At 42.5% G+C, this 25,733-nt stretch overlaps 1 protein-coding gene across 10 annotated transcripts in view; it reads right to left on the reverse strand.

Annotated features, from left to right (window-relative positions):
- LDB2 (LIM domain binding 2) overlaps positions 1-20,644 on the reverse strand; it is a 383,869-nt gene extending 363,225 nt beyond the window's left edge. For 6 of the 10 annotated variants that reach the window (XM_060655376.3, XM_060655377.3, XM_060655375.3 and 3 more), the window contains exon 1: positions 20,146-20,644. In XM_060655376.3, the coding sequence (XP_060511359.1) occupies positions 20,146-20,277 (132 nt within the window). In that variant the 5' untranslated portion in view covers positions 20,278-20,644. The remainder of the gene's footprint in view (positions 1-20,145) is intronic. The other 4 variants (XM_060655373.3, XM_060655372.3, XM_060655371.3 and 1 more) reach the window with 3 other exon arrangements.
- Between the last annotated feature and the right edge of the window lie 5,089 nt (positions 20,645-25,733).

Consider the following 25,733-nt stretch of genomic DNA (forward strand, 5'->3'; position numbering starts at 1 on the left):
ACATTTTATTTTTTTTAAATGTTAATGTGATTTAATAGAACGACTGAATATAAAAAAGAAGTTGAGATACATATACAATAGAACACTAGAGGACATAAGACATGCTACTTTTAATGCACTGCTTTTTTATTAAAAATTATTTTAGACTTCCAAAAAGACTGCAAAAATCGTAGGGTTCTTCTACCTTCGCCTACCTTCGCCTAATGTCAGTATCTTGTATATCTGTAGCACAATTGCTGCCACGAAGAAATTAGCATTGGTACAATATTATTGACTGAACCACACATTTTTATTCAAATTCTGCCAGTTTTCCCACTAATGTCCTTTACCTGCTCAGGATCCAAACCAGATTCCTACACAGGATTTAGTTATCTTATTCTCTCAGTCTCCTCCAGTGAAGGACAGTTCCTCAGTCTTTCCTTGTCTTTCACATTTAAATATGCAAATCCAAATGTAATGTTGAGTTTTTAAAAACAAATGAAACGGCATAAACGTAACATAGTCCACCAACCATGCAATGATAACTGTTTATACTGAATGAAACCTTATTGCTTGAATTATTTCTAATGTTCTTTCTGGTCTGGGAAGTTTGGTGTCAGTGTATGACAGATCCTGGGTTCCAAAGTATGTCAATCAGTGTCCAGATTCCAGATCTGTCCCCTGTGACCTTTATCACCACATAGTACACATTTTATACATTATGACTGTATATCAATGTCTGTGATCATTTACTTGCTCTTTACCTCCCTGACTTGGTTGTAAGTTTCCTACAAGAAGGGCCTGTGTCTATTTTTATGCACCACCGTATGCTAAACATCCTGGCCCCTACTCAACATAAATACCATACTGAATGAGGAAATGAATAAGATTTTAATGGATCTGCTCAAGGATACGTTATGGTTCCTATCGTTACAAAGTGAAATCCAAACTCCTCGGCCAAGCTTTCAAGGACCTTCATTACCACTCTCTCTTATAGCTGAGAAGACAGACATTTAGCAGGAAAAAGCGTGACGGTTAATTCCATGGGTTAACTTGACCAGGCCACGGAATGCCAGATTATCTGGTTAAACATTATTGCTAGGTGTGTCTGGGAGGTGTTTCCAGAAGAGACTGGCGTTTCGGTTAGAAACCTGAGGAAAGCAGAGGCCCTCCCCAGTGTGAGCGGGTATCATCCAATTGGGTGAGAGCCTGAATAGAACAAAAAGGCAGAACATGGTTGAATAAACTTCCTGACTCATTGAGCTGAAATACTGATCTTCTCCCACCCTTGGTCCTCCCGGTTCTCAGGCTCCAAACTGGAATCTAGACCACTCGCCCTCTGACTCTCGGTTCTTCAAACCACATCACCAGCTTTCCAGAATCTGCAGCTTGTAGATGACAGATCATGGGACTTCTCAGCCTCCATAATCACATGAGCCAATACCTTCTAATAATAAATGTCGTCCTAGATAGATAGAGATACCGAGACAGAGAGAGAGAAAGAGAGAGAGAGAGAGGATGAGAGATATCCTAATAGTTCTATTTCTCTGTAGACCTCTGAATAATACTAAGTGGGCAGAGAAGGAAGGATGTCCCGCTCGGAAACAAGAAGCAAATTTAACAAGTCTGTGAAGCCCCATTCACACTGCATTCTGTGGACCATGGCACCCAAGCATGGGATGGATGAAAATGGTTTCTCTTTCAGACATGCTATCTCCTTCACACCTGCAGACACTTCCCCAAGCAGAAGTCAGGCAACTACATCCTCTTCCCACCCCATACCTGTCGGCTTGGTGGCACCTCAGGCCTTTGTTCCTTCCAGCTGGAAGGACTTCTTCAACAAATCCAAATGTTATAATTTTCTTACAGGACCGATTCAATTCCAACCTTCTCCGTGACACATAGAACAAACGCTCTACTGTAGTTATTATATTATAATGCCAGAAGACAATTTAGCACTTCTTTAAGTGTTCAATCAATATTTAGTGGAGATCAGTCAGATTCCAGGTCCTGTATTAGAGCCTGGATGATTAAGTTAGATAAAAACAGGACTTCTCGTACCGTCGGGCAGTTTCCACGCTGCAAAGAGACAACTGGCCGAGAGAATGGGAAGAGGGGGCTGAAATCCAAAACACTTTGCAAGGTAGTTTGGGGCCGGTGTCTGCCTGACAGGAAAACCAGAAAGCTTTCCATTTGTACAAAAGGACCGCAGGCTCACCTGGAGGAACACCTTTTACTAATTCACATAAACATGTCCTATGGGCTGCTGTGCCTGGAACGATAGACATAGTGCTGTGTGGAGCTTACAGCTACCTTGGGTTTAAAATTCTGAGCTTGTTGTTTCGCTCATATTTCTTATTTAGTCAAGAAAGGTCTACAGCATTTCTTCTGCACTTGGCCCTGTGCTCTGGGCCTCAGTTTCTTCATCTGTGAAGTGGGGCACTGTCTTGAGAGTCAGTAGGGTTGAGAAGGGAAGATCAACCGTGGACTTGGGTGCACCCGGGTTCAAGCCACCGTGTGATTCCTGCTCACTATGAAACCCTGCACAAAGCACTAAACCTCTCGCAGCCTCAGTGTTTTCATCTGAAAAATGGAAGTAATAATACTACCTATTACTAATATTAGGATTACCTAATAATCCTACCAATACTATTGCTGTGCGGCTTGAGACAATGATGTAAAGCACTTAACTATGAGACTGGCATGAAGCAAACACTCAATACATGTGCACTTGATTTTCATTGTTCCTGCTGCTGAATTTTGCAAGATTCTCAAAATTCTCATTAAGTCTCTGCCTTCAATTTTATGGATACCTAACCATTCAAGACTTTGCATGATTTGTTTCTTCCTAAATTTTTCTCAGTATTGTCTAGCTAGATGGCGGGAGGAGGGGCGATTTTTTTTTTTAAGATTCGCTAAGTAACACCCTAAAAGTTTCATGAAAATTTCTACATTCAACACCCTGGTAAGGATGAGGTTTTCTACCCTACACGCAGACATTTTCTCATGACCAAGGAAAAACAAAAGGATTATTTTTGCTATATCTTGGTCTTTAAGCAGACTTAGAGAGGTTGCCTTTTTTCTTTCTCTCTCATCGGAGGTTTAGATTCTAATAGGTTAAAAGGCCTGGTTGCAGCCATCACTTTAATGCTGCAGCCATCACTTTAATGCTGCAGCCATCCCTTCGATCTGTCGCCATCACTTTCATTGCTGCAGCATCCCTTCAATCTGCAGCCATCACTTTAATGTTGCAGCATCCCTTCAATCTGCAGCCATCACTTTAATGCGGCATGGCTTTATCTCCCTGGGTTTGGATGCTTAAGCAGCTCAATTCCTCTAAAGATCACCAAATACACAGCATTGTCAAAAAGTTAGTAAGAGTGCCCTAGATTAAAACTATGAATATTTGGGTCACAATTTACTACATATTATAACCAACTTAGAGTGTGAACATGCACATGTATGAGTGCATGTGCACACATGTATGCATGCATATTTTATGCATGCTCGTGTGCATGTGTATGTGTGCACGTATGTGTGTGTTACAATATTGCGGTTTCTGCTGGGACGACTTCTATTCTCACTGTTCTCAACAGTCTGGTCTTGCTCATCAGGAGTCACCATACACCCCTACACTGTAAGTAGATGTTTAACTGGCTGCCTTCCCCACTAGGCTATGAGCTTCCTGAGGGCAGGGTTTGCTTGTTGTCCTCCATCATTGAGCACGTAATTAAAAAAAAAAACCCAATCACTTATTGAGGGATGAATAAGCCAATGCAATCCCATCATAGACACTACAGGGTGCCACAGTAAATGCTGCGTCTTTAATGGTTTTGAAATCAAAGCCATCATAAAAGTAACAGCATTCTCTCTTTTCTCCTTTTCCCCTGCCTCCACTTAAAAAAAAATCACAGGAAATATAGAATGAGGACTGGAAACCGTTCCCCACTGTTTCTCTCCCCACCCCCCACTCTCCTGTTATACCAAGAGTATCTGGTATCCCTTCAAGGAGGTCTCCGGAGACCTGGTAACACTATATATATGGTTAAGCTCCTTGGAAATACAATGGACTGAATTAAGGTAGAGGTTTCTAACTGTAAATGTCTTGACATATTTTCCTTGCAGACAAATGCCTGGAAATATAATAAACTATATTTTAATGTTTATTTGTCTCAAATACAGGGTTTTTTTTCAACAGACAAATGTGAAGTTTTGAGTCCAGAAAAAAACAGGTTTAAATCACCGCCCAGCAAGCGGTTTTTAAAATAGTACACACAAGTGATCATTTCAAAGCAGTTTAATGCACTTAGCCAACAGGCATTAACAGTCTTTGCAGAATAACCTAACACCTTAAGCTTATTTTCTAGTCTTGGTTCAGATGAATTTTAACCTTTCTTAAAAAAAAAAAAAAAAAACTGACAGTGCAGGGCACCCACTGATCTCTGTAATTTTAGTACATCCTGCATTTGCATTTTGTGGTTCTTTTATCATGACCGGAAAAAAACAATCCCTGGACCTTCTTTCATGCACAGTTAAGACAATGGCGCTCACAGCACTTGGAGACGAAGTGTGGTTCTCCAGCTCCAGCCGGTTGGTGAGGAAAGGCAAGGCGTTGTGACTCAGCAAGTTCCCCTCAGCAATGAGGGTGGGAGAGAAAGAACAGGAGGCTTGACACAGAGTCAATAACACATTATTTACCTCGATTTTATTTTTAATGTGGTAGATTAAAAACAGAAGCAAATAGTCCACCTAATGGGAGTCAGAGACTCTGGGGCCGACAAAAGAAACTTGCCATTCACATCTCGTCTACGCCAGAGCTGTCGGAAGAAAAATCAGCCTCAGGAAAGGGAAAGATTTATCCAAAGCCATAGGCTCAAGTTTGGGGAGGAAAGTAGCTATGAGAAGAGTTCAGGAAACCCACCCCTAAAACGAGAACAGTCTACAGTCTCCGTGACATCGCATCAAATGCCATGGAGGGAAGGGAAGAGTCGCTACCCAACACCGCCCCTGTCTTGGCAATTTACCTCCATGGTCCCACTGAGTGTTCAAGATGTGCCTGATGTTGATGGATTATTTCTAGCCTGCCACCTTGGAAACTGGGTTTCTGAGACTTATGCTCCCCGTCCTGGACGGGGTAGGATTTCAAATCTCTCCGTCTTGTCTCTCCCCACTCTGCCTTTTCACTTGACTAACTGCCACATCGCTATGGGGTCCTCTGGCCAGGCTGGCTACCACGTAAGGAGGTTTTCCCAGAAGGCATAGTGCATCACTTCCGGTTTCCCAAATCTGTCAAAGGCAGAGGGAAAAGTCAGGGCTGGAGACATGGGGACCCATCTTCTAAAATGACTGCTGAAAGTTCCATGAACCACATCATGGGCCTCACTGGTACACAAATAAAGTGGCCCTGGGCAAGTTACATAACCCTGGCTCACGGTAATTTTGCATCTTTAGAAAAAAATGCCATGAAAATCTATCCTTTGCTTCAGACACACTGGGCTAAAAATATCTCCATCAGCCAGTAACTGTGTGTAATTTTTCCTTTGTGCATCTCCCCATTCACGGATTCCCTTCTCTCAGCAGACAAGTATGTTCCAAGACAGACCGCTAGTCCCCCCTCCACAAAGTGACCAGAGGGATCTTGCCAAAAAGCAGATCAAAGTGTTACACACACACACACACACACACACACACACACAGGCAAAAAACTACCTTTATCAGTTCCCTTTGTCCAATACGGTAGAAGCTAATGTTGGTTTAATCTCTACCATTTATCAGGTGCTAGTCTAGGGACCTATAGGCCTTATCTCATTAAATTCTCCAAAACAATCCTGTGAGGTGAGTACTATTGTGGTATCATTTTCCCAAAGAGAAAACCAAGGCACAGAGAAACTAAACAATCACATCAGGGTCCTGCTTGTACTTACCGTGTGAAGTCCAGGAAATAAATAGTCTCTCAACGATGAAGACCACACGTCCTGGCTCAGCACACCAAGGCCTTCACCATCAGAATCCCACTTCCTTTCCATGCTTATCTCCTACCACCCTCACCAACCCCACCCGACACGAATACATACATACATATTGACCTGACTCCCCAGACCCGGAGCCCCAGCCATGCCCAAATCCTCACCCTTCCTCAAACAGGATATCGCCTTTCAAAGCTCAATTTCTTTGCATGTGCTGTTCCTTCTGCCAAAACCTTCTTCCCGCTATTCTTTTCAGATTGGCAAATCCCCCCTCATCCCACAAGACCCTCCTTCCTACAGATCCTTACTGTGCCCTTGCTAAACTCCTTCCCTCTTCATCTCTAGGCCAGTAAATATCACATAGGGTAAGTGTCCAATATCCACTAAACAAATAAGCCATAGTAATGATAGTTAATACATACAGAGGAGAAACGCCATGCTAACCACTTTGTAAGAATGATCTCACTCAATCCTCATAAAAACCCAAAGACGTAGTTTCTGTCATCATTCCTACATTACCCGGGAGGGCAACTGAGACGCAGAAAGGTAAATTAACTCACTCAAGTTCATACAAATAGTAAGAAAAATAAGTCTGCATGACTCCAGAAGTTAATCATTTAATGCCAGTGCCGTGTTGGGGAGGGTATTGCACACCACGACATTGTAATAGAAGCATATGTGTATGAAGCTTATCTATAAAATGTATATTACCCGTATTAAAACAGTGATAACTCAGAATCTAGTTACAAAATGGCTGTCTCTGTGAAATGTGCCTTTAAAAAAAGACCACTATTGGCCACAGAGAATGTAAATTGTCATGAAGGATACAAACATGAATAAGATAGTACCTGACCCCAAGGATCTCTTCGATCCAGTGAAGAAAATAAGATAACATTGCATACAACTCATGACACAGCCCACTTTTTGAGATATCACTTTTCTCCTTGAATCGAATATATGTCCTTCAAACGGTGTCATAAATTAACTTGCTATAGCCCAGCCTACTGGTTCTAGATCAACACTAACTCTTAACATTAATTCAAGCTCCTTCTTCCCAGTATAAATTGTGCAAAATCTTTTGATTTATAAACCTCACACAAGGTTGCATGCCTGCTGCCTCTTGACTCAGAAAAAATACAAGAGAAAGAAAAACAGTCGGGGGGGGAGGGGGGGAAGGATCTGCCTTCAAGCAGGAGGGAAAATCATTCTTAAAAGGAGACAGAGAGCCCTCAGTGAAGATTTCTGACTAGTATTACATGCTAATGGTAACCATAATAGTTACCACAGCTAAGTCCTTAGTACCAGTATCCTATCTCAGAACTGGGGGACAAGACAGATTGTTAAAAATTCTACTTCTTTGAGTTCAAATCATGGCGTAAAGGAGCCAGACAATTTTTTTAATATTTAGATGCTATCTTATGTTTCAAAACATAAGCATAAGTGTAAAGAATTCAGGGAATTCACAGTATATTTGAAAAAGGTTTAAGAGCGTGGTGAAACACTCCTAATGTTAGTTTAGAAAGCTGGATTCAAAAGGGCACCCACTATGCTCCTAAGCATGAAAAGGTTGATACACATGCTTGTGTGGATTCCATTTACATACTAATATGTTAACAGCCATTTTTGCTTGTATTTTAGAGAAAATGTGTATATGCCTCTTTGCACATTGTTGTATTTATAAATACTTTATGTTAATAATGCACCATGTTTTTAAAATTAGAAAAATTAAATATATGTTTTAAAACATATACAATTTAATTTTAAATAAATTGGCAGAGAAAACAATCATAAATTCTAAATTCTTTTATTTTTTTTTAAATTTTTTTAATGTTTATTTATTTTTGAGACAGAGAGACAGAGCATGAACAGGGGAGGGTCAGAGAGAGAGAGGGAGACGCAGAATCTGAAGCAGGCTCTAGGCTCCGAGCTGTCAGCACAGAGCCCGACATGAGGCTCGAACACACAGACCATGAGATCATGACCTGAGCCGAAGTCGGAAGCTCAACCAACTGAGCCACACAGGTGCCCCAATTCTAAATTCTTTTAACATTTATTTATTTTTGAGAGACAGAGAGAAATACAGTGTGAGTGGGGGAGGGGCAGAGAGAGAGTGAGACACAGAATCCAAAGCAGGTTCCAGGCTCTGAGTTGTCAGTACAGAACCTGATGCGGGGCTCAAACCCAAAAACCATCAGATCATGACCTGAGCCAAAGTCGGACGCTTAACCAACTGAGCCACCCAGGCGCCGCATAAAGTCTGCAGCAATGTAGACTAGTGATGTGTTTTTCAACATCAGCAGCATGATGTTAAAGACTGATACTATTTTAGCACAATCAGAAAACCGGAAAAGGTGAAAGGGATTTCAAACATGCAAGTTTTTGTAGGGGGCGCCTGGGTGGCTCAGTGGGTTAAGCGTCGGACCCTTGATTTTGGCTCAGGTTATGACCTCCCGGTTCCTGAGTTGGCGCCCCACATCCAGCTCTGTGCTGACAGCGTGGAGCGTGCTTGGGATACTCTTTCAAAATAAATAAATAAACTTTAAAAAAAAAAAACGAAATTTTTGTAAGATTGGTAGTAGTTGGTAAGATGGTGTTTAATGTGGCCAGTTCCTGGTTATTCTCAAGTAACAAGTGTTAAGATTTAGAAAACCTGAGACCATTTTACAGCACTTGGGAGCCCAGGTAAGCCCCGCCTATGTGTCGTTTCTGCACTTCCAAAGTCAGGAGCTATAGGGCTGGATGATCTTTCATGTCTATTCCAGCTCTGAAATTCTAGGATTCAGCTATTTTGAGAGTGGTCGTCTCCACCAAATGTTCTCCATAAGAACCTTTCAAAGGCAGGAGATATTCACCAACTGCTTCATTTCAGTTTTAGGCAAGAAATTTTAGTCAACTGCAGGGTAATCATGGCTGAAATTATAAGGCAAAAGAAGACATGTGTGTGTGTGTGTGTGTGTGTGTGTGTGTGCATTGCCAAAGGGTCAGCCTTGTTTATTAGTTTAGCTTTTGCTTGTCTACACAATTTTCAGTCTCAAGATAAAATCCTCATGAGTCCTAAGAAATGACCCTATCGGAAAGCAAAATTTAACAAACGCTACCCTCTCAAAATATATATATATATATATATATATACACACACATATATATGCAAATAACTTAATGTTTGAGCTATGCAAGATACTTGACTAGAAAGATTTATAAAAAATATTAATGTGGAGATCTAAATAAAAATCGCAGGTGAGTTGGTCAAGGAGATGTAATGTAGGAAGCTATGCGTAGTTTAAAGAACTCAGTAAGGAAAAATCAAGGAAACTCTACCCTGGTACTAGTGGGACGTACCAGCACATTGGAACGCCCAGGTGCATCTCTAAGGAAAGCAGAAGGAGGCAGCTTTCCTCCCCATCAACCTGAGCCCTGAGGCCAGAAGGATGCCGCATGGTGTCATTCAGCACATCGCCACTTCCACTCGTGGCATTTTCACTGTGTTAGGGAGCAAGCCACAAGGTGTCACAGCGGATGATCAATTGGCAGGGCTGTTATCAGTCCAGACACGGAGGTGGCACTTGCGGCTTCCAGCCCTTGCTGACACAGCTCCCTTGGAGAAGTCTGTGCGAAGCTGCGTGTTGAGAAGGGCGCCTCTTTGAAGGAGATGGCCAGTCAAGGCCAGCAGGTGTGTGCTCTCCATTTAGGTGGCCCTGCAAAGGCTCTCTGGAACAAGGGACCCTCTCAACATTCTGTTCTCTCCACTGAGTTCTTAGCCGGAGCAAATCCTGAACGTAGCTTCTTCCCAACAGAATGGAAGACATGTGTCCCACACTTCGGTCAGTCCTTAATCTGAGACTACGGGTATGTCTCAGAGATCATTACAACCCGGATTTTGGGGGCGATCGTGGCCACCAGAAGGTATATGATTATCACGTGAGCACTACTGTATGGCACTGAAAAACCCTGGTCACGTTAGCATATATTGTGAGAATACCAAATCCACAAGTCTTATAACATCATAGCAAATTTTGCTCATTAAACGGAAATATGCTAGTACAAACCAGGCGAAAAAAATATTTTTAAAGATACTTTCAGGAAATCAAGCAGTGTTTCATTACTTACACTACTCGATTTGCTGATAGGATAGAGAATAAGGGCAACAGCTTATGATCATTATCTTGGTTCACATTTATTGAGCACTTACTACACATAGAAATCCTCCCTTCCATGTGGGAGATGCATTCCAAGCCCCCTGATGGATGCCTGAAATTGTGGATAGTACCAAACCCCATATTTACCACGTTTTCCCCTGTCATACAGAACTATGATAAAGTGTAATTCCTAAATGAGGTCCAGAAAGAGATTAATAATAATTAACAAGACAATAAGACAGTGATAATAATATGCTGGAATAAAAGTTATGTGAATGTGCTCTCTCTGTCTCGAAAAACCGTAGCATACCGTAGTCACTCTTCTTCCAGTGATGATGCCAGATGACAAAACGGCTATGTGATGAGGCGAAGGGAGGTGACAGACGCAGGCATTGCGATATGGTGTTAGCCTACTACTGACCTCCCGACAACATATCAGGAGGATCACCGGCTCCTGGACCTCTGTTGATGGCAGATAATTGAAACCGAGGAAAGCGAAACTGCACACGGGGCCGGGGGCGGATTACTGTTCCAGGCATTGTACGTGCCTTAGCCATTCCCCTCCCAACCTAACACTCAAGCTAAGAAAACAAACCCTCAGAAAAGTTAAGAAACTTTCCCTCAGATCACACAGCAGGCAAGACGCAAAGCCCGGGTTTGGATCCAGATCTGACTTGTTATCAGTCATACTTGAGTTCAGATCTTTACACTCCACGCATGTCCCTCTTGTTGCTCCAAAGGAGCAGACACCGGTGCACATGTTTCCCAGCTGGAAGGTGCACACGTACACAAACACAATCTGATTGGGGCAAGGATCTCTCTCTCTGTGTGTCTATCTGTCTGTCTCTCATGCACACGCACACACGCACACAAACGCACGACAGTTAGCAAACACAGTTATCATAAACCACAACATCATATACTAATATAACTTCTCTTATTTTCTGTTGGGCAAATCACTTCAAACAAGCTAATTAATGGCCCTGAAAGCCCTTTCCCAAAATGCAAAGTGCTCCGGGAAATGTAAGGTGTGGTCACGATTCATATCATAACTCATGGCTGTGGCCCCCTCGGCAGATCCAAAGAGAGATAAGTGGTAGATATATCAGATGAGGAAAAACACTAGGATAAGGATAAAGATTTTTAATCAGAAGTCAGGAGACTCCCCACAGACTCACACCACCCAGAAGGCAAGATTCTCAGGTCAATGCTTTCTTCACAGAAGAAATTCCCTCTTCAGCCTTCTTTTTTCTGCAGGTCTGGCTGAGCATTCTATCAGTGAAATTCACCGGGCTATTAGGCTTACAGATTCTTTTCCAGCTGTAACTGTTGGTAAGACTCGAGGTAAACTCCAGTGTGAATCTGGGTAGTGTTGGCACAACTTAATTTCCTTTATTCAACTGATATATTTTGCATATCAACTATGCGTTACGGGGCATGGGGAGGTGCAGTGGGAGGGGGGGCTGTGATTGACAAGTCTGAACAAGACAAATGAGGCCCCTGCCCTCACACAGCTCGTATTCTGGGGGAGAAAAACAAACACTTAAGAAATAAACTAGAAGCAAGAAAATATCAGCTTGCTGTCATTTTTGTGAAGAAAATGATCAGGCCATGTGATAGAAAGTGAGTGGGGTTAAGGGAGGGAATTTTAATTGAGGTGATCCAAGGGGAGCTTTTCTGTGAAGGGCACATTTAAGCTGGTCAGTAGAGGACCTACTAAGTGCTGGACGCTCACCCTTCGTGGTCATTGCTTTCTTTGAGATATTTAATTGATCACCTGCAAATAAAGTCAACATCAGGCCAAATTCTAATTCAAATTAGGCCTGCTAATACTTCTATGGATTATTATGGAGGAACAGAACTATCCCACCACCGAGGGCAAAGATGTTGAGCCGTGAATGAGCTCGAAGAGTTAATGGATCCAAAGATGGTCCCTGTGGCTGGAGTCCACTGAACATGTAGAAGGAGATGAGACGAGACCTCGGGATCAATTGTATTCTCATAGCTAGAGCAAGGAGTTGGGAGCTGACGCTAGGTGTGAGGGAAAGCCAGAGAGTGATGTGATCGGATTCACGCTTCAAAAATATCCCTGCGGCTGCTTGCGGGGAACAGATTTTAAGATGGAGAGAGGCAGCAGGGAGCACAGTTGGGTGGCCCTCCAAACCCTGAAAAGAGTGGATGGGGTTGGGATGTCACCAGGACAGAGTACTCCCCACCTCTTCAGAGGGGTCTGTCAAATCTCTAACCCTGAGCCTCTGTTTTCATTTGGAAGGCTAACACTTCAAATTAGGTTAGTCAAAAGTGGTGGTAAAGTGAGGGCAAGTCAGGGCCTCCAAAAGGGGTGGGGAGCCCTTCCCACCTGCCTTGGGAGAGAACACTGAAGGCAGGAGTTAGAAGATGGCGTCCCCAGGGATGCCGGGGTATGGACTCCGCCTCCCCGTCTCTGGGTTTCACTTTTATCTGTTAAAGGAGAACGAGAATGCATGCATGTCAGGCTTGGGGTGGATAAATGAGGAAACCCATCTTATGTCCGACAAGTGGCAGGCGTTTACTGTAAAGACGGTGGCCTCACTGAGAGCCGAAGTAGGGGTGCAAGGGTAAGGAAGGAACATCACCTCCCACAAAGAAACGCAGAGACACAGGGTGTGGAGACTGCCTCGTACAAGAGGATCAGGATCAAACTAGGTGGGTAGGAAGCCCCTGGACACCTTATTTTCTCTAAAATTCCTTTTATTTTTAATTTTTTTCTTTTCTTTTTTTTTTTATTTTTGAGAGAGAGAGAGAGAAACAGGGAGACAGACTGTGAGCAGGGGATGGGGTAGAGAGAGAGGGAGACACAGAATCCAAAGCAGGTTCCGGGCTCTGAGCTGTCAGCCCAGAGCCCAACACAGGGCTCGAACCCAGGAACCGGGAGATCATGATCTAAGTCAAAGTCAGATGCTTAACTGACTGAGCCACCCAGGCACCTCTAAGATTCCTAATTGATGCAAAGGAAGCTAACACCATGACAAACTCTGACTGTGATTTAATCTCCTTATATTTGAATTGTTTAAGACAATTAAAACACCGTCTTCCACAGAGCCTGCCTGAGAAGAGTCCAGCACAGGATGGAAACCTAACTATTTTTAAGTAAAAGAATTAAACTTTGAGGTGACTATGCATCACAGTCCACAACACTTTCAGTGACTTCAGAGAAGACCACTTCAATGAATACCGAGGACACTCATTCTTCCATAGGGAGTATCATTTTGGTTCTTTTTGTCAACAAACAGGGTATATTTTCCACCTCTGGCATCATCCTTTGGGATTTCACATCATCCTTTTTGAAATCAGTCAAGAATTTGAGAGACAAGTGGTCAAGTCAAGTTACGTAGACGAGGTCCACTTTCCAGGCAGTGCCTAATAAATTTCTACAGGTGAAACCAAAGTCCTGGCTAGTATTTCTTATCGCAAAAGAGGTGTTACAGCAGCGAAGTTAACAGCACAATCTCTAAAACTAAACTACCATCTGTGTGACCTTCGACAGTTTACTTAACCCTTTGTTTCCTCAGTAAAAATGCAGTTAGTAGTACCTACCTCATGAGGCAAGTATAAGGATTACAGGCACTGACCCACAGAAAGCACTTAGCCCCATGTTCGACACATAGCAAGCACCCCAATGATGTTAACTATTATCATCCTGACGACCTTTCAGAAGGGTCTGTACCTTCCAGTACATGGACACACCCATAATACACTATGAACCTATCATGGCACTTCATTGTAAGACTTGGTTTGTATGTCTTCCTTCATTACCAAATTGTAAGCTTCCAGAGGACAGAAAAATATTTTAATCACCTCTGTATTCCCAGATATTGTCATTGTCTAAAATACGGCAATTCTCGAAGAGATAACCGAATTCTGTTTTAAGTATTGATAGTTGCCTATGTGCAGATGCATGCTCCTACAATGTGAGTTTTTAAAAAAAATCTAGGCTCAAACTGATGGAAGGAAGGAAGGGAAAGAAAGAAAAAAGAGAAAGAAAGAAAGAAAGAAAGAAAGAAGAAAGAAGGAAAGAAAGAAAAAGAGAAAGGAAGGAAGGAAGGGGAGAGAAAAAGAAAGAAAGAAAGAAAGAGAAAGAAAGAAGGAAAGAAAGAAAAAGAGAAAGGAAGGAAGGAAGGGGAGAGAAAAAGAAAGAAAGAAAGAAAGAAAGAGAAAGAAAGAAGGAAAGAAAGAAAAAGAGAAAGGAAGGAAGGAAGGGGAGAGAAAAAGAAAGAAAGAAAGAAAGAAAGAAAGAAAGAAAGAAAGAAAGAAAAAGAGAGAGAGAAGAAAGAAAGAAAAAAAGAAAGGGAAGCAAACAATATCTTTGTCAGATAATGACAAAGGTATATGTAGTCTCCACATCAGTTGAACATTTTTTAAAGCTCTGTTTTCTGACACTTTAAAAAAGAGATTGTTTTCCCAGATCAATTATATTTTTGAGACCCACCAACCAAATCCAAATAAGTTGATGAATCTTGTTCTTGACTATGGATAAAGTTGGATATTCAGGGTTGTTTGTTTTATGTGTTGTTGGCTTGTTCAGAAAGGAGGTGTTCTGTGTTTCTCGTGAAAAATGAGTTAATGTGGACAAATGTAATAAAAGGAGATTTATAGCCCTGTTCTCCATACAATTTAAATTAATTTCTTTCTGAAACCCAAACAAAAAGCTAAATGCATAAAAAACGCATACTGTTTTAAATCCTATATTATCATTTACACACCAAAAAGGGAGAGATTTAAATGTGCATTGATTTTAGACTGATAAGAATCTGTGTTGAATGGGAGTTGAGAGATTTTTTTTTCTTCTTCTTCTTGGCCTCCCTACTAATAGTTAGTTTACAGCAATTTTTAATTAAAAACAGTTCCCATCGCAAGAGCATGGGGGGAAAATAAAAAGACGTCAGGAAAATAAAATCGGTATGAGTCCTGCAGTTTGTTTTCTGAGGCCATGCAGAGATTCTGAAAAATAAGAGAGTTTGGAAGTTCTCCTTTTTAAAACTGCACTTTGGTTTCATTTAACATTTTCAAAACCGCTTTCCTTACCGCTACCAATGCCCCCTCCCCCCACTCCTCACCAACCCCCTTCGGAAAAACTTGGAAAGTTCTGTGTTTAACACTGAAAATCATTCATATGATGCGGAGCAACGACAACATGTTTCTTTCTAAATTTCTAGGGAAAAAAAAATCCAAGTTATCACAAAGTATTTCTCATTTTTTTCTACCTATCCAAAATACCTAATCTCATTTTAACTAGACTCCGTCTGATCAGGGATATTCAGCTACCCCATGAATAAACATGATGTTACAACGGGAAACCCTGTGACTGAAGTATATAAAAATGTAACTGAAAGAGAAGAATGAGAACCCCCCCCTTCAGTCCCCTCCCACCCCCCCCCCCCAGGGAGTTTGAGAGAAGGACCAGGAGGGGTACAAGCAGCAGATTTAAATTTCAAGGTCTTCAAACATTTTTCACGTTCATATTAAATCCTGTAAAACCAAAAACTGTAATTCTAATAAAAACCTTGTGTGTGTGGCTTCCAATTGTAATCACGGTTTTCTCTTTTGGAGTGGGATGTGTAATGTTGATAAAAGAAAGGGGGGAGAAAAACCCTCGAAACAGAACAAATACATAATGGAACCCACACTTTCCTGGAGTTTGTGGTATTTTATTAAAAGGAGCGCATTGCCAACAGGAAAAAAAAAAAATATATATATATATATATATATATACTTAAAAACAGCTTTATTGCAATGCAGACGAGTTTGGTAGTTTGAATGAGGACAAAGTACAGAAAAGTTACCAACGATAAGGAGATTTTTATAACTTGATAAACTTTCTGAAATTCTAGAGGAATCCAACACCAGTGAAATCTTTTCTCGAAAAATGAAGGTCACTATCATGTGTTTCATATTTTACCTATATTTTCATTTCACGGAGCTCAGGAAGTGGGGGGGAAATGCTGTTTTTGTGATTACTGAAGCTTTTCGGAGAACAAATTCTGATATCTGTACACCATGTCTTTATAGCCTACCTGATCGCACTCTGTGTGCGATGCTAAACTAACTGTATAATTGGGCACTTGTGTCCCTCCCGGATACATTTGGGACAGCAAGACCATCCATGAATTTTGGAAGACACGGGTAAATCATGGTAGCCTACACAACGGAAAATGTCACCCCCTTCCTACTGCCTGGGAATTACTAGTGACCAACTGTGACGCAAATCTCAAAGAGTTTCTCTTAACTTCATTTAAAAAGTGGGGGGGCGGGGGTAGGGAGGACACCCACGCATTTCTTTACGAAATTCCACTGAGATTCTGATGTTGCAAATAAACTTTATTTCCCAGAACAGCCAATAGCATTTAAAACATATTCTTGTTGTTTTTGTTTGCTTTGTAATACACTCATATTCCTTTAAAAAGGTCCTATAATCTCTTAGAGACTTGCTCACTTTTGCCACAAAGATTATGGATCTAAATTACGTCATGGTGAAATAAATGTGGAGAGTGTGGGGAAGAGAGAGCACTTTTAGGGTGGGGGAAGCTGATGCCCAAAGCAGCTTCAGGGAGCACCAGGCCCCCAAAGGCATCAGAATTAATTCCAAGGACCTAGTTCTCAAACTTTCTCTCCTCTTCCATGTAGTGATGCATCCACTGGCAAGTTAACAGATGTTTACTGAGTAACTACTATGTCCCAGGAACCTCAGGCTCCAAGTGCTACTTTAAACAAGGCTGGCAGGGTCTCTGCTTTCCGTGTTTTCTCCACTATCACCCCATTATTTCAGTGCCATTTGTGACTTTGAACTGAATACCCTGAACCAAGAAATAATGTCTGTGCTCCTCGTGCTGGCTTGCAGCACTCTCTCATACAGAAGAAAACCAAACCCAGGACTTTTGCAGAATCTGAATTTTTAAGTCAGAGGGGTATTGCAAGGTAATTTTCAGATGAGGAACCGTGATATCTATGCCAAATAGTTAGTAAGTGACAGAAACAAGTTAGGAACAGGAGAACTCCCAATCCAGTGCTCTCAAAACTGTAACTACTCTGCTTCTGATGGACTTCGATTTGATTTAATTGGAAGAAATGCACCAATCACTTGAGAGAATGCCCCAGGGAAGAGGTTGGGGGTCAGCTACTGGGGGAGAATAGGTAAACCCCTTGCTTCCTTACCACTTTCTTTCCTTTCCATAAAAAGGAGGTTACTAGGAAATTTCTACAAACTCGATTACAATTTATTCATTCAACATTGATTTGCTACAATTTCTTTCTACCCGAATCTATGTTTAAAAAGGAATAGGGACTTGAGAGTATTACCCAGATTGTGTGTGTGTGTGTGTGTGTGTGTGTGTGTGTGTGTGTGTGTAATGAGGAGTCAGTGAAATAGTACCATGTAATATAGGAGCAGGAACCAGAAAACAGGAGAAAGAACTGAGTCTCTTTTGTCCAAAATGATTGAATGCATTGGTTAAGTTCCAAAAGTCACTCAATAATCTATTTGATTTTGTGTGTGAATAACCTGGTAACTCTTGCTGGGTATTATTGTATTTTATGTCAACCGTCTACAGGGCTCAGAACAACTTTATCATCAATAATCATTGTTGGTAAAGGCACAATGTAACTTTCTCACGAAAAGTTTTTTTTTTTCGAAATATTTTCTTTTCCAATTACAAACTATGATCAAAATGTAGTATTTAATGTTAATATTTAAATGGCTCAGTAGAAATTATTTTATTCTCTCCTTTTTACATATGAAATAAAAACAAATTTATGGCCTTGGGTTCATGACATCATTTACGGCTTGGCAAAGAGAAAAGAAGTGTCAGGGCAATTATTTGGATAATTGTAAAAAAGATCTAATTAGTGGGGAAATGTTCGGGGTTGGCTCTAGAACATACCAGAAAACAGTTCGCAGTGCTTTTTTGTCACAGTCAGAGAGGTTTTTAAAAAAATCTTTAAGATTTGTCAGAGCAAGCTTTTCTCTCCAGTTTCTTGAGCTATGAAGCTGTTTTTTTCTACTCAGGGGAAAATCTTTAAAAGTAATACCCCATAATCCAAAAGGTACGAGTTCCTGAGTTCAGCTCTCACAAAAGATAATGTGACATTTTTAAGAAACATACCACAAATGGGGGACTTTTCGAAGGTGTTCTCTCAAATGCGAAACAAATGTGGGACTTTTCTGCAACTGTAGATTTTTGTGAGGGTTAGGACACAGAAGTGCCCCAGATAATCTAGCTGTGACCTGGCCAAGTGATAATTTAGGAGCACAGGGGAACATAGACATCAGAGAAATCTGCCTGTTCTTCTGACCAAGGAGGATGGGAGAAAAACCTCATTCCACAACTTCTCAAAAACTTTCTAAAACGCGAGCTGGACACAGGTTATTTTTTTTTAATCCTGTAGCTGTTCAAGAATTGAGCCTTCATGGCCCCTGTTCTCTTGTTTTCAACCAAGTATATTTTTAAGACCTTTTTTAACCTCAAATTTGTATAGCAATTAATGTGTGCCTGAACTACAAGACATTTTCTATCCCCCTAATTCTGATAAGCAGGCTATGACAACCAATAGCTCATGCAAGAATTTAAGAGTCCAACAAATAGTTGCAAAAACCTGAATGAAAGATACCAACTGTCACACACACACACACACACACACACACACACACACGAATATCATTTCCTGCCAACAGGTCGCCACCCTAAGCAAAACAGAGTTTACACTTGTGTAAAAGCTGCTGGCTTCTGGGGAGAGAAACAGTATCATCAATTATATTTAACTTCTATGATGTATTAACATATAAAGAAAACAGCAGTACTAAAGACAACCCAGTTTTTTAAAAAACATCAGTCCTTGTCCAGGAGTTAGCCAATCAGAAAGCAGGTCACATCTTGTTAGCTGTATTAAATGCATTAAACGTCATGAATTCTCCATGGCTCTGTTGACAATTTAAAGCAAGTGTGCTTTATTTTATCATACAACATTAACAGAGTCCCCTTCCAGAGCTGAGACTTAGTGTTCAATCTAAAATTCCACCAAGACTATTTCCTTAAAGCTCTGTGCCATCAGCCCTCTGGGTATTTTGTACTCGGGCAGAGAAGACGGAATTCCCAGCGATTTCTACTTCCCAAAGTCACTTTGGTGCACCCATCACAAACTCCTTGTCAAAACACTTCAACACAAAGCCCCAACTTACAGGCAAATTGGACAGCCCAGCAGCCCAGCAGCAAGACCCGGCCAGGCTAGCCCAGAGAAAAAGTCAGCTGGCATTAAATATTTAAATTGCAGGAGGCAGTCTGGAGTTTTGCATTTACAAAGTTCTGAAAGTCCTGTTCTCTCGGCTCCCAGAGTTGCTGGCCGAGGAGGCAGAGGCTCACTCCCCCCTCTCAGGCACAAGATTACAAATATGCAAAACTCAAGCTGACTTGAAGGCTGAGCCGGCTCCCGGGGAAGGTAGAGCTCCTTAGGAGACACTCCCAGCAGCGATAAGAGAAGTCGAGAACCCCCTTGCCCCAAGCAACTGGTTTCTGAATTTAACACGGAAATACACAAACAATGTGTCCCTCCAGGGCTAGTTCAGAAAAGTGTGTGGGCTTACCCTTCTCCCCCCTCCACCTCGATTTTGATGACTTTGAAAAGCAAATGCAGGTCAAAGCAGACTTCCTCTGGGATTTGTTAAAAATGTATTTTGCCAGATGCAAATGATCACAAAATCCCTTGGAATCATATCTCACGAAACACTAACGGGACTGACTCAGAGCCTGCAAACCCCAGAGTTCTGGAAGAAGAGCATTTCTGGAGCCCCGGCAGGCAAATCAAGTGCTGGGTTGTCTATTTCAAGATTCCGGCAGAAACTGTCCCCAGCTCCAAGAGTTGCTGTGCCTGGAAGCCCGGCGTTCAAACTAGTGGATTCATCCTGGCGCTCATTTCCACGTACGTGGTAGTATCTAGTGGGACACTTCCCACAGAATTCAGCCAGCAGCCCAGGAAAAGCCCATGCACAGTTTGAAAAAAACACACAAACATACACCCAAGGTTGGAGTACTTACCTCTGTGCGAGCCTGCAGCCTCTTGTTCATCTCATAGATTCGGTATTCTGGCTGAACCATGTATGGTGTATGTCTCCTATAAAATGGGCCGAAAGGAGAAGAATAGAAGGGGTCATGTGGTGTGCTGGACATCTTGCCTGCTTGTCGAAAATCAAGCTAAACAGAGTATCAGTAACGTCCATGCAGAGCACATGGGCTGTGTTCCTCACAGTACAAAGTAGACGCACGCACACGCTCACACACACACACACACACACACACACACATACACACACAGAGGCAGGCAGGCAGGCAGGCTGAACACACTGGCTGGGAACTGCTGTTGGAGCCCTCTATAGCAGGAGAGGAGAGAGAGAGCGAGAGGAGGGAGGGAGGGAGGGAGGGAGGGAGGAAAGGAGGGAGGGAGGGAGCACGGGAGAGGAGGGAGAGGGAGAGAGCAGGAGCTTCAGAGAGGAAGGGAGGTTGGTAGGGAGGAAGGGAGGAAAGGAGGGAGGGAAGGAGGGAGGGAGGGAGGGAGTGAATGAGAGAGAGAGAGAGAGAGAGAGAGGAGGCTGGATGGCTTTAGGCACCACTGCTTGTTTTTAAAGAAGCAGTTTGTGGAGAGGTCATTTCCTGTCCACACTGTAGACTAGTTGAAAAATATAATTCTCCTCACAGTCTGACAGAAGTCTAAGGTTTGGTTTTAATTTTTTTCCTCCAGCCAGGACCCTTCACAACCTGATTGCTAAGCTTGTTAGCATATAGGTGGTTTAACCGCTGCCTGAGCCACTCACCCCTGACAGTCACACTGTTGTAATGTATCAGAAATGTGATTACCACAAAATACAGCAACACTGCACTGTGGTCCCCTGTATTAGAGCTGGTGATTCACTGGCAAGCCAAGATTTCCTTCTGCACTAATCTCCCCATATAGTTTTGGGTTTACTTGCTGTTGTTCCAAGGGCTTGTTACAGCCTTTGCATTTCCACCCCCTCCTCATCCCCAGGCTCCCCAATCAACCCTCTTCCCAGCCCCTCCCTCTTCTCCCAAGGCTTCAGTTCAAGCAGGTTTAAGGGGGGCCTGGGTTCAGGTTACCGAAGCATTTTCAGGTAAAACAATCATTCCGAATGTGGAATGCCTAGGATACACCCTTGGAGCAGTGGGCTTTTTTTTTTTTTTTTTTCAAGAAGAAGAAAAAAACAAAAAACAAAAAACCTCCCAAAGCCGACCTCCAAATAAGATAGGAAAAGCAACAAGGGGGAAACTCCCACAAAAAATGACCATGGAAAATTCAGTTGAGTAGGAAATTGCAGATAATTGAATGGCTCATCCCCAAATAACATGTCCAACTCTGATGGAGGCAAAGTCTTTATTTTCCAAGATTGGTCAAGAACATAAATCTTTTGCAACCGAGGTACATGATAGCTGGAGGAAAACGGGCACAGCTCAAGGGAGGGGAAAGGATCTCTACAGAGAACTAAATGACCCATATGAAAATCACACTCTACTGGACCCAACGATAACCAGACGTATACCCCTCAAACAAAGCCTAGATGCAGAAAATGTAAATGTATTGAGCTAAGACCTAGCTAGGTCTGTGGTATTAAGAAGAGAAAGCAGAGACCACCAAAAAGGGTGATGCACGCAAGCCCCTGAATGTAAATGCATGCAAATGAGACATTTCTTCTTTTTAATAAGCAGATTAATTAACTTTCTGCCCCAATCATGGCTTGGGGTATCTCCAAGTCACTAGCCAACAGGGGATAAGGTATTGCTAATTCTGTAATTTACACTCTTTAAGAATACTCAGGAGCAGAAATACCCCCAAATTGCTGTCTTGATCAGCCCTTTGTCTTGATTGGAGGAGATACGTGTAGGGTCCACCCCAAACTTGTAGTGCAACTCAACACAGTAAAGTCCCTTGCCAGGATGAGATTAGGGGAGGCATTACACTCGGGCTGCTTGGAACTTGTTCGAGAAGACCCCAGGGCAGGCCAGCATGCTTAGTTTCAAGTTTCATTACAAATCCAAAAGCTGGACTAAATTTGCTGCAAGGTTTGTCAAAACACACAACCTTCTAAACACGAGATTTCAAACAAATTTGGCTTGATTTATGTTTTGGAATGATGGCCACTGCAAAATCTAACGGTTCCTTGTGTTTAGATTCCCAAACTAAGGACGTTCCAAGAGTTTAGTGCCTGCCTGAGTTTGTGTTTACATGGCTTTTTCGGAAAAAAAAGCAAAGTAACACCTAGCAGGCATGTGCAGCCCAATATTGATCAAAAAAAAAAAAAAAGAAAGAAAGAAAGAAAGAAAGAAAGAAAGAGAAAAGAAAAGAAAAGAGAAAAGAAAAGAAAAGAAAAGAAAAGAAAAGAAAAGAAAAGAAAAGAAAAGAAAAAGCTCAAAGATCCATTTGGGGAACTTCTTTCTAATAGAAGGTAAAATTTTGCTCTCATTAATTCTTGCAGACCATTCCAAGTTATTGGAAATACTGCTTCCTGTTAATACCTAAAGACTAAATGCAGAAAGATAGGAAACCTTATACTGCTTGGGCCACATACCTTCTCATCTTTGCTGCCTCAAGAGTCTGCACACTGGCCTCCCTGCTCAGATTCACAATTCTTTTCTGACTTGGGATTGGTCTTTGTCATTATCAGAATGCTGGCTGCAGAAAAGAAAAACTGCTCTTCCCTCATGGTTTCCCTTCACGGTTTCCCTGCCACCAGTAAGAAAATGTCCATACTCCTTGGTGAGGCACACAGGGCTCCTTAAGACCTGCACTCACTCCCTCACTCTCTCTGTCTCCCTCTCTGTCTTTACACACACACACACACACACACACACACACACATACACACACACCCCTTTTGTTTGTTTGTTTGCTTGTTATCCTTGGTCTTCCTAAACTTTACAATCCTGTTCCACACACATGTATACATTGTACTTTTAGCCCTTGTTCACCTGTAAACTCTTAGTCGACCTCTGTCCAATTAAATTATCACCTCCCCTCTGAATCTTTTTTCATTAATCCTTCATGAATTCATTTATTGCACGGGTATTTCATTCACGGTAGAAGGGGGCCCGGAGGACCGTAGCACTGGTCAGAGCACTTTTCAATTCTGGTTCCACCACCTGCCTGCCCTGGGAGCTTCAGCAGGTGACTGCATCTCTCTGTGCCTCTGTCACACTGTTTTCAAACCAGAGACAATGAGAGTAACAACCCATAAGATTGTTGCAAAGGATTAGATGAGATAACACGCTGCAATGTACTAGAACCCATACATATAGCGGCGCCTGGGTGGCTCAGTCGGTTAAGCACCGACTCCTGATTTTGGCTCAGGTCATGATCTCATGGTTCGAGGGATCAAGCCCCGCATCGGGCTCTGCGCTGAGTGTGGAGCCTGCTTGGGAGTCTCTGTCTCCCTCTATCTCTGCCTCTCCCCGGCTTGCTCACACACTCTCTCTCTCTCTCTCTCTCTCTCTCTCTCTCAAAAATAAGTAAACTTAAAAAATATTTTTTAAAAAGCACCCACACATATAAATTCTCAAAAAATATTATTATTGTTAGGTACCTAACATACACTTAGGTGCTAGGGAACACTGGGAGGCCAACGTGGGTAGCAGACATGCTCCCTGTCCTCTTGTCCCTTGTAGTCCATTGGGGATGAGAAAGGACACAACACCGGAGAACTAAAAAGCCTTTGGGAACCTAATTTCAAACTGTAATGTGTGCTATGAAGGAAATACAGTGGTCTCCACCTTATCCGGCTCCCTCTCTCCAACGATCTTACTGTACTGTACTCACCCCACTTGTGATGATGTGACGTGATAACGTGCCAGCAAGATCAGATCTGAAGGAGGTGAGTGACGTAGGCATGTGACGCAGCACCAGCCTCCTGTTGACATTCGTCAGAAGGAGAAGCTTCTGCTTCCAGCTGGTACTTGAACTGGTACTTGAACTCCAGAAAGCCAAACTGTGGAGATGGGGGAGAGGGACTGCTGTAAACAAAAGGAAGGGACAGAAAACAATGTCCCCATCTCGGTCAACACTGGATCTTCTGTTTTCTTCCAGTGGAGAATTTACATGTCAACGTGCTCATTGCTCTCACTTATTAAGTCCTTACTATGTGGGAAGCACTATGCTCAGTGGAATACACAAATATTCTTTATTGATCTCAAAGTAACCTTACGTGATTCGTTTGACTACTGTCCCCATTTTACAGATATGGAAACTGGGGCTTCAAGCTGCTACGAAACTTCTTCAAAGTCATACAACTAGTAAGTCACGGGGGCAAAATCCTTACGCACTTCGCGGCTTGACATCCAGGTCCATGTTCGTCTTTAAGGCGTCTCTGTTCTTTGGCCTCGGTGGCTAGTGTGGTGCTGGGCCCCCAGCGGGTGCTTAAACCACACACACCTGAGTAAGTGGAGGAAAAGACAAGAGGATGAAGTGTCTTCTTTGTCCTGCTTAAATGCAGGCACCCCTTGTCCCCCGCCCCCACTTCTACCCATTCTCCCTGAAGCCCGGCCTCATTACTTCCCCTTTTATTGCTGCCCCAAATCTTCCAGAATGTTCTCCCCACATTGCAGGTATCTGTTTAACCCTATGCACCATCAGGTCACCTGGCTGGTTTTGCCAGTTCCCTATTTCTTAAGGGACCAGCTATGACTCATGTTATTCTGGCCCAGGGCTGCGCATAAGAGAAAGGATGTGCTCATGTTAATGCTGCAGATCAACTCCTTTAGGAAACCGTAGAGAAATCCAATAGCCATGTTTGTATACCGTAAAAAAGTGAACGAGTCTAACCCCTGTTGTGACAGTCTTGTTACCCCCAAAGCCTGAGCCATGAGTTTACATATGATTTTGCATGATGTGTATTGAATAAACTCCAAAACTCTTCACACAGACATTCAAGGCGATTTAAAAGCTGACCTGACCTTTATGCTAGGGACCTCCTCTTGCCATATTCACATTAGATTTAGCCCACAGAGTGTTTATTTTTCTTTTAACTTGGAATACTTGCCAACAGTTTACAAAAATAAAGAGTTTCGTAGGAAATTCAGATTTTCGTCTTCTCTGGAAACCTCATGAGCTCTGGCCACCCTTGGCCCCATCCCATGTCGGCGGCGTGGGGTGGGACCTGATCGTTACCACTTTTCCCTCCATCTCTTGATGGCCTTCTCCAGGCACCGTCCCTAATTTCCATTTATCCGCCTGATCCCTCTGGGTATTAAAGTCATCGTCCTTTTTAAAATCTACCCAACTGCACCCTCTCCAATTCCTTTTGCTTGTTTCAGAAAGCCGGTTTTCTTAGCACTCTCTGTTCCCCTCTCGGCCCTCCCTTATCTCTGTGCCCCGTCTTTTCTTTTCTGCCCCTTCATTCCATAAGCATTCGGCTAACATACATGTGCAAGACACAGCGGAGATGTGGCAGGGGGACGAAGATAAACGAAGATTTAGATGGCGTAGCCTCTATTTTCAGGTCACGAAGAGAGATATGAAACCTGTAGTCGCTTCATTCACGACAAGTCGATATTGAGCCCTTACCCTGTACTAAGTACTGTGCCAAGTGCTGAACATACACCTTACTTGCAGAACTAATTGCCAC

Source organism: Panthera onca, chromosome B1, assembly GCF_046562875.1.
Source record: "Panthera onca isolate mPanOnc1 chromosome B1, mPanOnc1 haplotype 2, whole genome shotgun sequence".
In the NCBI taxonomy this organism is placed as follows: domain Eukaryota; kingdom Metazoa; phylum Chordata; class Mammalia; order Carnivora; family Felidae; genus Panthera; species Panthera onca.